This window comes from Theobroma cacao, chromosome 7 (assembly GCF_053813885.1).
Source record: "Theobroma cacao isolate CCN51 chromosome 7, ASM5381388v1, whole genome shotgun sequence".
In the NCBI taxonomy this organism is placed as follows: Eukaryota; Viridiplantae; Streptophyta; class Magnoliopsida; order Malvales; family Malvaceae; genus Theobroma; species Theobroma cacao.
This window is the reverse complement of record NC_142645.1, coordinates 6,306,830-6,321,908: the sequence shown is the minus strand read 5'-3', so window position 1 is coordinate 6,321,908 and position 15,079 is coordinate 6,306,830. Positions and strand designations below refer to the sequence as shown.

The 15,079-nt window shown below is 32.9% G+C and overlaps 2 protein-coding genes and 1 long non-coding RNA gene across 4 annotated transcripts; 1 reads left to right on the top strand and 2 right to left on the bottom strand.

Moving 5' to 3' along the window:
• Positions 1-1,332: 1,332 nt before the first annotated feature.
• Positions 1,333-2,867, top strand: LOC148761554 (uncharacterized). 2 transcript variants are annotated; one of them, XR_016027447.1, is made up of 2 exons: positions 1,333-1,796; positions 2,308-2,867. It is a non-coding gene; the product is annotated as an uncharacterized LOC148761554 (long non-coding RNA). The 2 variants fall into 2 exon arrangements; XR_016027446.1 differs by having other exon boundaries at positions 2,298-2,867.
• Positions 2,868-3,643: 776 nt separating this feature from the next.
• Positions 3,644-7,009, bottom strand: LOC18594062 (D-amino-acid transaminase, chloroplastic-like). Its single transcript, XM_007021512.3, has 5 exons — positions 6,155-7,009; positions 5,985-6,055; positions 5,023-5,198; positions 4,244-4,917; positions 3,644-3,988 (listed from the first exon to the last, which is right to left on the bottom strand). The coding sequence occupies exons 1-5, from the start codon at positions 6,189-6,191 to the stop codon at positions 3,888-3,890; spliced, it is 1,059 nt and encodes a 352-aa protein (XP_007021574.3). The 5' UTR covers positions 6,192-7,009; the 3' UTR covers positions 3,644-3,887.
• Positions 7,010-7,138: 129 nt separating this feature from the next.
• TAT7 (Tyrosine transaminase family protein) lies at positions 7,139-11,002 on the bottom strand. Its single transcript, XM_018124508.2, has 7 exons — positions 10,548-11,002; positions 9,427-9,766; positions 9,093-9,311; positions 8,462-8,521; positions 8,022-8,177; positions 7,845-7,938; positions 7,139-7,548 (listed from the first exon to the last, which is right to left on the bottom strand). Exons 1-7 carry the CDS (start codon positions 10,799-10,801, stop codon positions 7,421-7,423), a joined length of 1,251 nt encoding a protein of 416 aa, XP_017979997.2. The 5' UTR covers positions 10,802-11,002; the 3' UTR covers positions 7,139-7,420.
• Positions 11,003-15,079: the final 4,077 nt, after the last annotated feature.

Sequence of the window (15,079 nt, the reverse complement as noted above, 5' to 3'; positions counted from 1 at the left end):
AGAGAGAGAGAGCATTAATGAATGGAGGAAAGTTGGAAGAAAGAGGAGTAAAAAACCCCAAAGAAGAGTCATTGCATAGAGCTTCGGAGAAACCATCACCACTCTAACTTTACTGAAATACAACCACTTGGAAAATGAGTGGAAGAAACATATATTGCCCATCCATTGCAGCAAGTTGAGGCAAAGAATAAACTATGCTTTATAAACTTGTCAGGCCCTAAAAACTCAAACTGAGGCCAGCGAATGCTTAATACACTAGACTTGGAATTGGATACTAACCTTGGAATCCAAGTCCATGCTGATTTTTTCTGTTTTACAAGGAAAAGGAGTCCAAAGTCTGATCTTCTTTATTGTAGAATATCAGTGCATGAAGAAGTGAGCTTTGAATCATTTAACCGTTTGCTTTCACCTAGCTGTTGTCCCTATTCAAAGATACCTTTATAAACGAGTAAGCATTTAGTAGATGAAAAGAAAGTTGGCAACTGTCATTAAAGCCATGTGCCAGGCTACATCACAAACTTAAGATCAACTAATTCATCTAAGAAGGTAGTTAAACAAAACTTTAAAACCCTTATGCTAGTGGTTGGTAATTGCCATGGAGAAGGAAATAAAGGAAGCTAAGGAACAAGTTGGGTCTTATCTAATGTTTTCAACTTCTCCATGATACAGTGTCTGTCACCTTGTTGAATAATGAGATATGAGGCTCAACCCTTGCCAATTCATGGGCCACTGTCGCCTATTACTCTTATTCTTGTTAGTTGTAGGCTTTTCTTTATTTTATGTTGTAATAAACATCTAAGTGCCCACAACATCTAATCAAAATATTGGAATTTATTTTTTCCTATTATCATACCCATCGCTTTTTAATATATATATATTTGAAGAAGGAGATTCAAATCCTATTCTTTTTGAAAAAAAAATCATACACCCATCAATAAATCAAATGCTCGAATGCTATCATACCCATTTTATTATTCCAGACTTCATCAAAATGAGATCCTCAAATTTCAAAAATTGGTATTATCTACATGAGGTGCCTCATCTAGGTTTATTTGAAGTATCTTCTTACATAATATACATCTCTATTTATTTGAATTATGTTTAATAAAAGGATCATACTTGCAATAGTTTAAAAAGATTTTGGATTCAATTGGAACAATGAAAGGTTAACTAACCTAAAAGGATATTACAAAATTAAGAAACACAATCATTTTATCCCAATACTGTACCAGCCATACTCAATGTTGCATAGTAACTGTTATTGAACAAGTGAGCTTTGATCATAAAAAAGTTTGCCTTTACCTAAATATTGACCCTACACTCAAAGCTGCCATTAACAAGTGGGGAAACTTGTGAAGTTAAAAAAGGTCTGAAAAGATAGCCGGAAAAGATAGCCGGTAATGTCATAAAGCCATGTGCAGGCCCCCACAAAATTCCTAGATGCCAAACTTTAAGATAGAACGGATCACAAGATAAATGCAAAGAAAGATGCTTTTTGAATGGTGTGAAATGTGTGTTTCTCAAAGAAACATAGCTCCCCCAAGACTCCATATTTGGGAACTTCTACTATCTCTAAGAAAAAGAGCATCTGTCCTCTTCTCCTCTCCCCATCTTCCCACATCTTCCTTCATTTCTGTATCTATGCAGGCATGCTGCTGTAAGATGAGAGGGCAAAGCTTTGGTCAAGTTATATGTGCTTTGACGAATTGTTCAATATCACAATTTTGCAGATGATGCATGGAAAGGCAGTTATGAGGAGGCTGATCGCAGCAGTATTTCATTATTCTTCGGAACAGGTGGCATTGGGAAAATTTTTCTATTTCTTCTATGAGTTAGAAGAGAGCTGGGAGTTGTTCTGCAATGACAAAACCTAGCTATTTTCTAAATCATCTAAGAAGATAGTTATACACAACTTTAAAAAGCTTGTGCTAGTTTACCCTTTGCCATATCAATCTAAAAGGGGTAAAGATTTGCACAAGTATATAAACAATAATCAAGAAATTGATTTATATATTTGTTAGCAACATGTTTAACATATGTAGATTGTATAGAGTATGCCAAATATTTTTGAACTACATTGAAGGTTCAGCTCACTGTCTTAGCAATGGTAGATTAGTACACTAACTACCATAGCCCTCCATGAATTATCTCCCTTAACCACTATATGTTTGTTCTATAAACTCTAGCAATTGTTTTGTAGTGAGAAGCTTTTTTTTCCTTTCTATTAACTGTGTATTTTTGTTTTTCTTTGCCACTAAATTGGGTTTAGACTTATACTGAGTAGTTCATTTTGGAAGCTTAATCCAGATTTGTATGGCAAAATCAAATATCGTACAAGGTTCTAGCGATTTGTGTAAAGGAAAGCAGAAAGCAGTTCATTCAAGGACTTGCATCATATGAACTTCACAGATCTGTTTAAGATTATAGCAGGCACAATACAAACAGACTGCTCTGCATAATACGTACTCAGTACTCCTAGTGCTGTGGTAAGTGATTGAAATCCTACACCATAGAAGATGTTATTTTGTAAATCTAGAAAGTTGTATTTCTTATTGAAGCTAGATGTTCTGCAAAAGATAGGCTGTTGATTTCCCAGTGAAATGATCTGTTTAATATTTCTCAGATTCCTGATCAGATAGAAATATGTTCATTCATAACTACATGAGCTAAGAATGCAATACTATATAATAGCTAAATACTGAATTACAATGTGCATGCAAAATGTCACCAGAAAGTATTGGTAGATCTGAATGATATCCAACATGAATCAAAATAGTATTACAAGACAATGCTGGAAATAGGCAACTGGAACGATCACTTCTACGATAACATTATAGAAGGCATAAGTGCATAACCAAAAAGGAAAATATATCACACTAGCAAGAGACGCTTTTTTACCCAGAACTGATGCATTTAGCACCAAATCAGATTCTTAAATGGAATCCAAAACTGCTTAACAGGATAGAAGCATACAAACATGGATTAAAGTACAAAAACCCACCCTGAAAACATATATGAAGTACACTTTCTTCAATGGAAACTGGAGGAAATGTTTCCAGAAAGCTTAGATGCATAATAATTCCCATGGGACCTTATTCAGAAAAAGTGAATGCACTAGGTTCTAATGGTTCCCATGAAATCAAAAAACAGAGCAGTTTCTTACCAAAAAGTTTTCACATTTAAGATTCACAAGTTTCGCACTGGTATTGAATTCCTCAGCCAGTTTTCACCATTTGATATTCCTTCAAGTTCATACTTCATCATATTCCCATTAATCCATGGTTCTCTCTTTGATCATCATTCGTTCCCAATTAGGCGAATATTGATTATAAATTTGAAACAGCCTCCAAAATGGCTCTCACTAAATAGCATGAAAACTGTAAATATGTTTCTAGCAGCTCCTAGAAAAGCAGAATAATACAGAAGGGAAATTGGACATACTTCAATATGCAAAAATAAGAAGAATCAATTTGAGTGAAGATTAGCTTATTTCCTCCACTAGCTGCTGTTAGTTACAGCATCATGGAGTTACAGAAGCTCCATATTTTACCATGTTTGCCTGTATGCATGTGTATATGTACATGTATATCTGTGAACATTTAGTATGTTAGTAATCATATATAGGTATGAAGGAGTCAGTCTATGGATGTAATGCATCAATCATTTACTCGATCAAATAATGAGTCATCAGAATGATGTTCTTGCTAAATAACACAAACAGCAGTGCAAGCTATTAGCTTCTTATTCAAGTCCTTTTCTCCAATTTATTCAGAAAAGGGCAAAAACAGAACATACACAAGGCTCTTGCAAGGATATGCAGCTGCAATAATAAGCACTACGATGCCTAAGAGCAAGATCCCTTTTTAGCCCCCTTGGTGAAATTTGGATCAGTTAATGTATGGAACAGGAAGCCTCTGTGTATCAGGACCTGCTACCATATCATGCCAAAGCAGATCAGAGAGTGCCATTGTCAAATCTCCCACTTTTCCTGTAACAAGGAAAAATAAGCAACACCTTGGTAAGAACATAGGAGCTAATCCGTAGATAGGCAAGGCAACATAATTAGAGATGTGATTAATAGATGCATGTAAACACTAAATTTCGTCCATTTTAATGAAGCAAAAATTCTTAAAAATCTCAATGTGACAGGTTACTCTTCTTGCAAGGATAGTGTAGAGGACGAGCCTAAATTAAGGCTTCCTAAACATTAAAAAGTCATCTTAGTATAAAAGATTGTACGTACCATCTCCGATGGGCTGTTCATCCCACATGATGATTGGCAATATTGGTAGTGTGCTTCCTACATACATCATTTCAGCTGCACTTTTGGCTTCCTCGACAGTAAGATTGGCAGTTTTCACACTTTTAAGACACCCCTGCTGAACCAACTTAGGTGCTAATTCAAGAAGCCTTTTTGCAGTACATCCACTTAGGATCTTATCAAATTGAGGCAAAATAAGCTCCTTATCATTGGTTATAAAAGCCACATTCACGTTTGGACCCTCAGCAATAAAACCTTTCTCATCAACCCAGATAGAAGCAAATGCACCCTTGTCTTCAGCTTCCATTACCGATAGAACATTTGGTAAGTAATTTACGTTCTTCATTGTAGCAAATAGGGGTGATTTGATAGGGATGGTGGAAGTTATCACTTTAACCCCTTTTTTGCATTGGGAGAAGTCATCATCAATGACTACAGCGTAGAATGCAGATGTAGGCAATCCGGCAGGAGAAAGCAAGAAATTACCAGGACCTGCACTCAACCAGTATCTTAGAGTTCCTTTCTTGCACTGTGATGCTGCAGTCAATTGCACAAGAATACTACGAAGAGTTGATTGAGGAAAGGGAGAGGAGATTCTTGCTTTTGCTGCTGATCTAAGAAAGCGTTCTAAATGGGCATCCAGCTCATAGAGATAGCTACAAAAAGAGATAGTTTAAACCTTACAAACATAGAATCCTGCTGATAAAGTGTTATTAAAGTATATGTCAAACTTATGCATCAAAGAGATATCATGCACTTACCCATCTAGAATGATTGCTGTATCAAACACACCATGCCCTCGATGAACCATGTGATCATCTATGGGAATTACCATCATGGCAGGATCAAGAATGATCCCTCCAAAAATGCTGGAATACATAGCTGGGTATGGTTTCTTATTCACCGAACTCCACTTTTTGTCCAGCTTTTCAAGCAACTGGTTGAGACAAAATTGGGATATACAAACAAGGTAACTAAATGTTCAAAGGATGTAATAGATTGAGAAGTGCATTGAGAAAAACAATACTATCAATAATTTACAAAAGAAGAAGGTAAGTTTTCAGTTAATAATCAGAAATATAACAGCTCATAATGGTAATCTACATGTTACCAGCTAAACAACCATTTTTAAATTCTTATTTTGGGGACTTAATCTGCAAGACTTCATATAGGGATTTTAGCAAGGAATATGAAAACTTGGTTATCCTGGTCCTTAATAACTCCCAATCTCATGAATTTTTTCAATACTTCCACTCAGTTCCTTTTTATACTAGCAATGACCCTACTCCCAAGCACATAGAATACCAATATATAACCATCAGTAGTACAATAGTTTCATAGACAAGGCAACTGAAACAAAGAAATATCTACTGAACAGAGAACTGATACTGGGGATTCTCCGGCAAAATCCAGTATTTATTGAAAAATAAAATTTCCAGCATCTTAAGGAAAATAGTGATTATCACAATTTTACTGGCATAGAACCATTTCTGCAAGCAGGCTAAATGCAATTCATTCAAACCACTCAATAAGCTCCTTATAAGCAATTCATCCATGTACCAAAAGATGTTCTTAACTATTTGCTAAGGAGCAAACTTCTGACTTATTGACGAAAACCCAACCTTTTTCTATTGAAACAAAAACACACCCAAGAAAACTTGACTTGAAAGACAAAGAAGACGAAAATGAATTGAAAGACAAAGTTGGGAATTTGAGTTTTAACCTCCGATGATGATGAGAACACATGAACCTTATAGTCACTGCCACTTCCAATTTCCAAGGAAGCCATTTCACCTTCCACCCAAACAAAGAAAAACACAAAACAAGAAATAAGTTCAATAACTAAACACCCAAATTAAGAAATATCAGTAAAATCAAAGAGGGAAGGATCACCTGATATCTTATCAGAAGAAGGGTTGCAATCTGCCATAGTTGTAAAAATAGATAACCAAAAGATACCCTTTTGATATGGAAAGAAAAAGAGAGGCGTTGGATATATAAGAAGAGTGAAGGAGCCTGGTTTCTGTTATGTAAGAGAGTGGAATCCATGATTTTATAGTTTGTCTTGCAGTGCTTGGACATTGAAGAAAAGTGGCTTAATAGTTTTAAGTACATAAGTTACGAGCTTCAGGTAACCGTGAATTTTGTTCTGTCTTCTTTTTGAGCAATATGTTGTCATTTTCTATATTCTGCATTGAATATACTCCTAACACAGACACACATCCTCATATGTAAGACATCCCCAGCCGGCAATTGGCAGTTTACTCTTTTGGTTCTTTCTAAAGAAACATTTAATAGATTATAATTATTCTAAGCACAACACCTGCTTAGTGTATGCTAAAGAGATGAGTTTAGTTGGTTTTCCATGTCATGGGTTGTCCTTTTCTGTGGCATTTTATTACATTTAATTGTCCACAAAAGGGGCCAGAAAAAGAGGTAACATAGTGGAGATCGAATGAAACAAGCACTGAAGTTCAAAAATATCTGCTAGGGGGAATAATGGAACTAGCAGCAGATTGTATTTAAGCACTGAAGTTACACTCTTTAGATTCAAAGTGTTTTACCTAACATTGCCTAACATTACCCAAATCTTTTATTCCTGCTTCTGTACTCTTTTCTCCTCCCTGTACTTGCTCTGTTTTTGGTCCCCATTGATTTGAGGAATCCAACTTCAATAGGTAATCCCTGAATTACTGAGCTACCCAAACCCATCTAAGCTTTATCATTGTTACTGGTTAGAACTATTCTAAAAATGTATTCATTGCAAATGCCAAGTATTTTTCCCTGGGAATGGATAATTGAAAGCTGTTATGGTGGAAAATTTGATCAACTGGTGTTAAGTCTGTGTACTTAGACAGATGAGAAAGATGACAAACATAACAAAGTAACAACTTCTTATACATTATATCATTTGGCACTATAAATTTTACTACATGTGGAAGAAGACTACTTTGCAGATGACCTCTAACATTCAAGTTAAAATTTCCCATAAAAGAAATAACATCTAACATCTGCAAGTGTTATTAACAATAAATCAACAAGCATTATTGACCAGTTGAAGAAGCATAATATTATTCTATTATTAAAGATATGCTGGCAGCAGGAAATGGTGTCAGTATACTGTGTGAGGCTTGAGGGCATGTTGTGTAGCCGGTACTTTTAATATATCTGCAGTATCTTGGTATGTCTTTCACAGAAAGACTTCAATCTGCCCAACGCTTCTTTCAGAGAGGGTGGATCAGCAGCAAACGTGATTCGAAGCCAATTCTTTAACCCCACTGCAGTACCTGCACAAGACACATGCTTCTCAGTTGTAAGTGATTACAGAGCTACTTGAAAGCCTAAAAATATGAACTCAAAATTTCATGAAATTCCTCCTAATCTATGTGACTTTGCTTGTCTTTGTTCCCAAATATTAAAAGGATTCCATAATACAGATTTCGAGTACAAATCATAGAGTTTATATAATCAGACTAAAAGGTCATGATAAGGCTCCTGTTTGAGCTTTTGAGATGACATAATTTCCTTGTTTTGCTGTAATCACAGGCCAGAGAGAACCATGCTGCTTTCAATTTTTATATACCAGGAAGAATGATAACAGATTCTTCTTTGGCCAGCCTGAAACAGAAGTCAATATCATCGCTGATGTCTTCCAGGTCTGAAAGATTTAGTTTAATCTGCAATACATATACTAAATTAGCATATTTCTGAACCCTTTAGTTTCAAACACAAAGAATTGCAAATTATATTACTCCATTACCATGACAGCCATAGATCCCTGAGGCTTTTGGGGACAACTAATGCAAGGGATCTCCTTTATCATATCCCAACAAATATCTGAGGTCTGCTTCAGTGTGTTAATAGTTTTTCTGAAGAAAACCTCATCAGTTTGCTCAATGATACAGGGAACAGCTGCCTAAGACACCAAATAGAAAGCCACAGAAAGAATGCAGTGAATACCTTTGGTAATGGCATAATGCAATTTATAACATTAGCTCTATTATAATGATTCAAAATCTTATTAACATTAGATTAATCATCCCTAAGATCAAGCACAAAATTAGCTATGATATGTGTAACAGCAATACTGTATTATTATGTCTAACTTCTTAACATGGTTTTGTAAGTACTTGTAGTTGTGAACAACAATAGGATGTTCTCATTTCGTTAATCCATAAACAAGCCAACACCACAACATACCTGAATAAAAGTTGCAGGTCCTCCCAAAATATCAAAATACTTCTTTATACGCTCGATAATCTGATAAGAACAAAGATTAGGACAAATATGCATCAGAGAGATTCAAAAATTGATTGTTTCATAATAAACCTATATCATACAACAGAACAGATTTTCAAACATAAGAGGTAAGAAGTGCAAATCGGGTGTTCAATATTGACATCACAATGATTGCATCAGGTTTTTCTCTCTTTTTTTTCCACATGGAGAAATCACTGATTAAAAGCCCAAGAAAGTTACTATCAGTAGCACCTCTCATAAATAATACACACAACAAAAGTCTGGACAAAAGTTAGATTGCCAAAATTAATTTCAGGATAAAGTAGTTGGCAGATGTTGAAAGTGAATATGAACATCGATAGCATTTACTGCATTGAAATGGTTTGAGAAATGTCCAGGCACCATCCATAGAGCATCATTATTGTTGAAATAGACAATGCATGGAGACCGTTGGTAGTGCATCATTATTGTTGAAATAGACAAGTACCAGAAACAATTCCATGGAGTTATTGGGGGTTTCATTATTGTAGCGTTGGGGCAAATACCAAAGTATAACATCAAGAATACTGATATGTAAGAGAAGGAAGAGAACCTTAGGATTTTTAAACATGCCACAGGGGTCACTCATCACGAACCAACCAAGTCGCCATCCGGGTACTATCCATCTCTTTGATAGAGACCCTAGAGTTAGGACCGGAACAATTGATCCGAAAAGTCCCATTGGTACAAACGGGTTGTCCCCAAAAGCAAGGTGCCCATAGACTTCATCAGCAACAACAGGAATTTTAAGCTTCTCTGCAGTTTCTGCAATCTAAGTACAATAAACAAACAATTAATTATTCCCACTAGACCAATACTATAGGCAAATATAGTCTTATCAAAGTCTCATTTCCCTGTGCTGCATTTCCTTATCCTAAGGTACTTACCCTTTTCAAATGTTGGTAGGAGTACACATTGCCACAAGGATTGCCAGGGTTTATGATTACTAAACCAACTGTGTTCTGATCTGCAAGTGCTTCAACCGAATCGAGATCAACTTCCCAGCCTTTCTTGGGGAGAAGATCAAAGTACCGAACTTCTAGACGTCTAAAGGTAGCACAGAGTTCATAGATTGGGAATCCAGGCCTTGGAAGCAAGATGTTTGCACCTGGTCGTCCAAGCATTGCCAATGCTACATCAATAGCTTGTGTGCAGCCAGATGTGACAAAGACATCATCAGATGATAGCTTGTAAGGAAGATCACATGACAGATATTCTGCAATTGCCCTGTTAAAAGTGAAAACATGAGAAAATGAGTAAAGAAAATTTCAAATATATGGTACTGGTGATCAACTGCAAGATTCAAAAAAAAAAAAAACTGCATCATCCCACCAGAGGAAACCCACACTTTGAGGTGAGAAAAAAAGAAAGAATATTAGTAGCTCTAGATTGCATTAAATTCAAGAACAAGTAAGAAACTAAAGCTAGACTGTATTAAGCCTAGGCAGACAAGTGCTTGAAAATATCCTTCAACTGCAACAATTAAATAACAAAGAACTTGAGCAAGATTGCAGAAACCCAGATTTCTACTCTGGGTCACTTTCAAATTGAAAGTTTGCAACAGCAATAAATGAGAAATTAAGTCTAGAATCAAAGAATCATAATATTTCTTTTTAATTATACTGACCATGAGAGCAAAAGAAGAATCACTAATAAAATCAAAATGAAAACAAATCCAGATTACTTGCATGTCCTCAACTGCAATTGCAGAATTCGAGGAACTAAACAAATCAATTATTAGAGTAACCATGAAAATTGAGAAGCAAAAAGTACTATTGCAGTAGATATAAAAATTGCTTTGACAACAAACAGGTACCAAATGAAAGATGAATTAGCAGTAAGTTAGCTGATAACTGTCAAAGTAGAATGCAGAGTTAACACAATTAGATGAAACTGAACATATTTATACTGAAATTCATGCTGAAGAGAATTACAATTCAAAGCAACAGCAAAAAGAAGAACATGCAAGCAGCATTCCCAAAGCAGTAACAAAGCTGAGGAAATTTACCTTCTGGTTTGGGGAAGGCCAACAGTGGGTGAATAGCCATTGAACTTCTCAGATTGAAGAGCTTCAGCAACAGCTTCTCCGGCAACATGAGTAGTATGAAAGCAAGAATAAACAGTAGGGTCACCGATACCTAAAGAAATCAACCTCTTCCCGTTCTTTTCATCAACGTTTTGCATTAACAAACTAAGGATGCCTTTGATCGTGATAGTTGAAGCTGTTTCCATTTCATGGTTCAGTACCGTTGCATTCTCCATAGTTTTAATTCTTCAATAATAACTTTTCTTTTTCTTTTTCTTGAACACTTTGTGGCTCTTGTTTTTGGCTTCTTCAACGAGTGGAGAACTGCATAAAGAGAGAGGGAGAGAGAGAGAGAGAGAGAGAGAGAGAGGCTTTGTCAGATGGAAAGATTGGTCATAGAAGAAAAATGTACTTCCTTAACCACACGTTAAAGCTGCTTTTGGTCCTTTGCATGGCAACAAATCAATTTATATTGGTGGTGGTCACTAGTCAAGGAGAAATAGTTGTAGACTTCTTGCTTGACTGCCAACCAGGAATACTGTAGCAGCATCTATGGTACTCACGTTTAGTTACTAACAAGCACGAACCAATGCATTCAATTTCTTTTCTTTTTTTGTTTATTTGTCAAAAAAAAAAAGCACTCTTGAACCTTAGGCCAGGATGTAGAAAGGGATAGTGCGAACCAAAGTTATTTTATTGTGAGAATTAATGAACTTACTATAGAATCACCCAAAATTAAAATTAAAGAAATAAAAAGAAAAGATTAAATTAATTTAATTTATGAATACTACAATAATTTGTCATCGGTGCATCAATATTACTTTAAAAAACTTTTTATTTTCTTAATTTATTCAACGAATATATCATAATTTTCATAAATAGTGTCTTCTCGATTTAACAAATACTTTTAGATATTAACTTAGAAAATTCTTTTTGTAAGCTCTAAAAATAAATAAAAAATAACAACAATATATGCAATCTTCTACCCTCAATTATTTATAATAATTGCATATTTAATTTTAAACTTATTATACAGTGCGTTGTTGTATTTTCAAAATTATGTCTCTTCGTATAAAAAGTTATAAATGAAAATTTGTGATCATTTGAAAGTCACATCAATTGCCATGTTAATATTAAAATTTTTAAATTTTATCCATAATTATAAAATATATAAATAATCTAAATATAAAAAAAAATCATAACATTTGTTCCTTCACTCACATAATTATATTTTTTTACATAAACCATCAAATTAATATTTAAGATTCAACATAACAAAAAATTAAAGATAATAAAATTAACATCTACAAAATAAAACTATTTAACACAAAACCATTAACCATCACAAATTATCAACTTAAATCTCCTCCATGACTTGGATCTTCACATTCACTCACATAGGCTATATATCTAATAGTTAAAAGAAAATGAAAAAATATAATTAGTATAAATTTATTTTAATAACAAAGTAAAAGAAGATTAAAAATGAAAAATTATGTAAAAGTCATAAATTTAAGATTTACCTCAATTGAAGTGTAAAGCATGCATTTCTAACTTCTTTACTCATCAACCGTCAATAACGAAAATGGAATCCATAATCCCAATCTTTGTCATCTCTAAATTGCATAAATAAAAAAGAATTATAAGAAACAAAGAAATAAGAATCGAAAAAAAAAAGAAGAAGTGAAAATATTAAATGTATATTATATTTTATATAAATTTAAATATAACATATATTAATTTATATATATAATTAGTATTTTTTTTATCAATTAGGTCTAAAAATTTTAAAATCAAGAATCGATTAACAAACTAATTAGACTAAACATTTTGGACCAATTTACTTAACGAACCAATTAAACCAAACCATTTTGCCTAAATTATATTTGATTTGGATGGGCAATTGACCTTATCCAATTTTGCTCACATTTAATTTTATCGGCTCTTTTGAATTCCAATAAAACCCTATTTACCCAAACACACAAAAAAGGGAAAAAATGTAGGAGTAAAATTGCAAAATGCAATATAGAAGTAAAACTAGAAAATTATCATCTTCCAAGTTGAGTCATATAATTTTGACTATTTGTTAAATAAAAACAAATGCATGACCAAAATTCCTACAATAGAGTAATAAACATGCTATGTTTCTCTTTTAATATTTTTGGTAAAATATAATAAAACAATTCTCTATTCTTTTAACTTGGGTCATCTATAAACCTAACAATTCGTGTTAACGTGTTGTAAACGTGTCAGATACGATTAAACACGAAACACGTTAAGATTAAATACGAACACGACACGTTTAATATTCATATCTTAAATTAAAAATACGTACATGTACACGTTTAATACACGTGTAACACGACACGATAAGATTAACACGTTTATTAAACGTGTCAATATACGACACGACACGATTAATAACACGTTTAACACGATTAAATAAAAATATTTATAATTAAATATAATTTTATTATTTAAATTTAAAATCTATAATTATAAAATAATTATAATAAAACAAAAATAATAATAACATCAAATAATCACCAAAAGTTAAAAATTAGGGTTGAGCATGCATAATTACATTATACCCTTTATAAAATTAAAAAAACTTATTAAAATAATTATTTAAAATTATTTATATAAAGTTAAAATAGTTTTTAATTATTAATTTTTAATAGGTTAATAAATATGTCATATATACACGTTTAAACACGATAACACGATTAAACACAATAACACGATTAAGTAAACGTGTTTAAACGTGTTTTAAACGTATTTGTTGTGTCAAACACGTTAAGATATGAAAATTTTCGTGTTTTAACGTGTCAGACACGATTAAACACGAAACACGTTAAGACTAAATCCAAAACCTGTTTAATCCGTGTCTTCTCGTATCGTGTTAACGTGTTGTGTTCAAAATTATCAAGTCTAGTCATCTATCTCAAGGTGTTATTATATTAGGCTGTCTCCCTAAAATTTGAGTAATTTCAGCATGATATACTGATGGTCAAAAACAATAAATATGTTTTATTTAGTCACAATAATGAAAATTTATAGACATAGTACACTATATCACATACCAAATTCTTGGCATCCCCACTGAATTTCTAGCTACTAATTAATTGTTAGTCATGGAACTTTAACAAACCCTATAATTTCTAAAGAAGTTAATTACCAAAGTAGACATTAATTTTAATTGCGGAATATTTAGTTACTTTCAGTACTTTGGTATGTTCCTATCAATTAATTATCACCATAAGTCAACAAAAGCTGCCAAAAAGAGAAAGTTTCTTCCCTCTCCTTCCATTGAAAGAGGGTCATTATCAACACATATACAAGATCCAGGACATTTGGTTTGAGATAGCCTTGCCAACATAGGTATTTGTCAGTCATACTTATGTCTGTAACCATGTCAATCTTCTAAGTTTTGATTACATAAATATAGCAATAAACTCTTAAACTACCAAGCCTAGCTAAAAGTTAGTTAACTCTATCTAATGTCTATACTATGTATATTAAAAAACTTAGAGTTGCTTTGAAGGACAATTTTTTCTTTCTTTCCGCCGTAAAGAGTATTACAATTCAAAAATTTAAGATTTATACCTAAATTCATTCCATTTTTATCCCTTAAGTGACTTTTCAGAACAAATTTTTCTATACTTTTCATGTAAATTTTTTGAATTTGATTCCAAACTTCTTATTAAATTAGTAATTTACTTTAAAAATTGTAATAATTGATCAGTTAAAACTTTCCTTTTTTCTACCCACTCCATTTTTCCTCCTTATTTACAAATAGAAAATCATAACAAAACTAATTAATTATATAGATCAAATGAAAAAATTATTTTTATTTTATAATCCAAAAATCATAAGTAATGTACAAAAAAAAGAAATAATTATCTTCCTTTGAAATTAATTTAAGTCAAATCAAATGGGTTTGTATCAATCTTTCCTAATTCCCAACAACTTTATCCCTATGTCTAAAGTAAATTTGTTTCTTCCCCAAAGCAAATATCTTTACAACATTATCTAAATTAGAAAATTATTTTAATATTTTAATTATTTTTAAAAAAAAAAAAGTGTGACTAAGACTATTTGGACAAAGTATCACTTTAGATTGGATTCTTATTTTCCTACTTAGAATATACACGTGATTGGTTTGTCTTTTATTAGCCCCAGTTTTGTTCCTATTCACAAATAACTTAACATGTGTGCTGAGCTTAAAAAAATTACAAAAAAATGCTAAAATGGAAAAAATACTTGTACCACATGAAAAGAATTGTCTCTTGCTATTGAACACGCAACGTTACCACTAATGCTTACAATTTATTAAAAATTAGTCGTTTTCTCCTTTTATGGAAGATCAAAATCTTTAATTATTTTTTTTATTATTTTGCGAGAGTCGTTGTCTTGACGGAGAAAATAAAAGGTTTAAGATTTTCGGATTTCAAATTCAAATTTTATTTTGTATAATTCTCTTTTTGTTAACGAAAATGGCACTTTTAATCCTA

Excerpts from the sequence above, each read along its gene's own strand:
- LOC18594062 (XM_007021512.3), bottom strand. The coding sequence starts at position 6,191 with ATGGCAGATTGCAACCCTTCTTCTGATAAGATATCAG. Across the intron at positions 6,056-6,154 it reads TTCTTCTGATAAGATATCAG|GTGAAATGGCTTCCTTGGAA; the intron begins GTGATCCTTCCC and ends TTTGGGTGGAAG. Across the intron at positions 3,989-4,243 it reads TGAACAGCCCATCGGAGATG|GAAAAGTGGGAGATTTGACA; the intron begins GTACGTACAATC and ends TCCTTGTTACAG.
- TAT7 (XM_018124508.2), bottom strand. The coding sequence starts at position 10,801 with ATGGAGAATGCAACGGTACTGAACCATGAAATGGAAACAGCTTCAACT. Across the intron at positions 9,767-10,547 it reads GGCCTTCCCCAAACCAGAAG|GGCAATTGCAGAATATCTGT; the intron begins GTAAATTTCCTC and ends CACTTTTAACAG. Across the intron at positions 8,522-9,092 it reads GCATGTTTAAAAATCCTAAG|ATTATCGAGCGTATAAAGAA; the intron begins GTTCTCTTCCTT and ends TGTTCTTATCAG.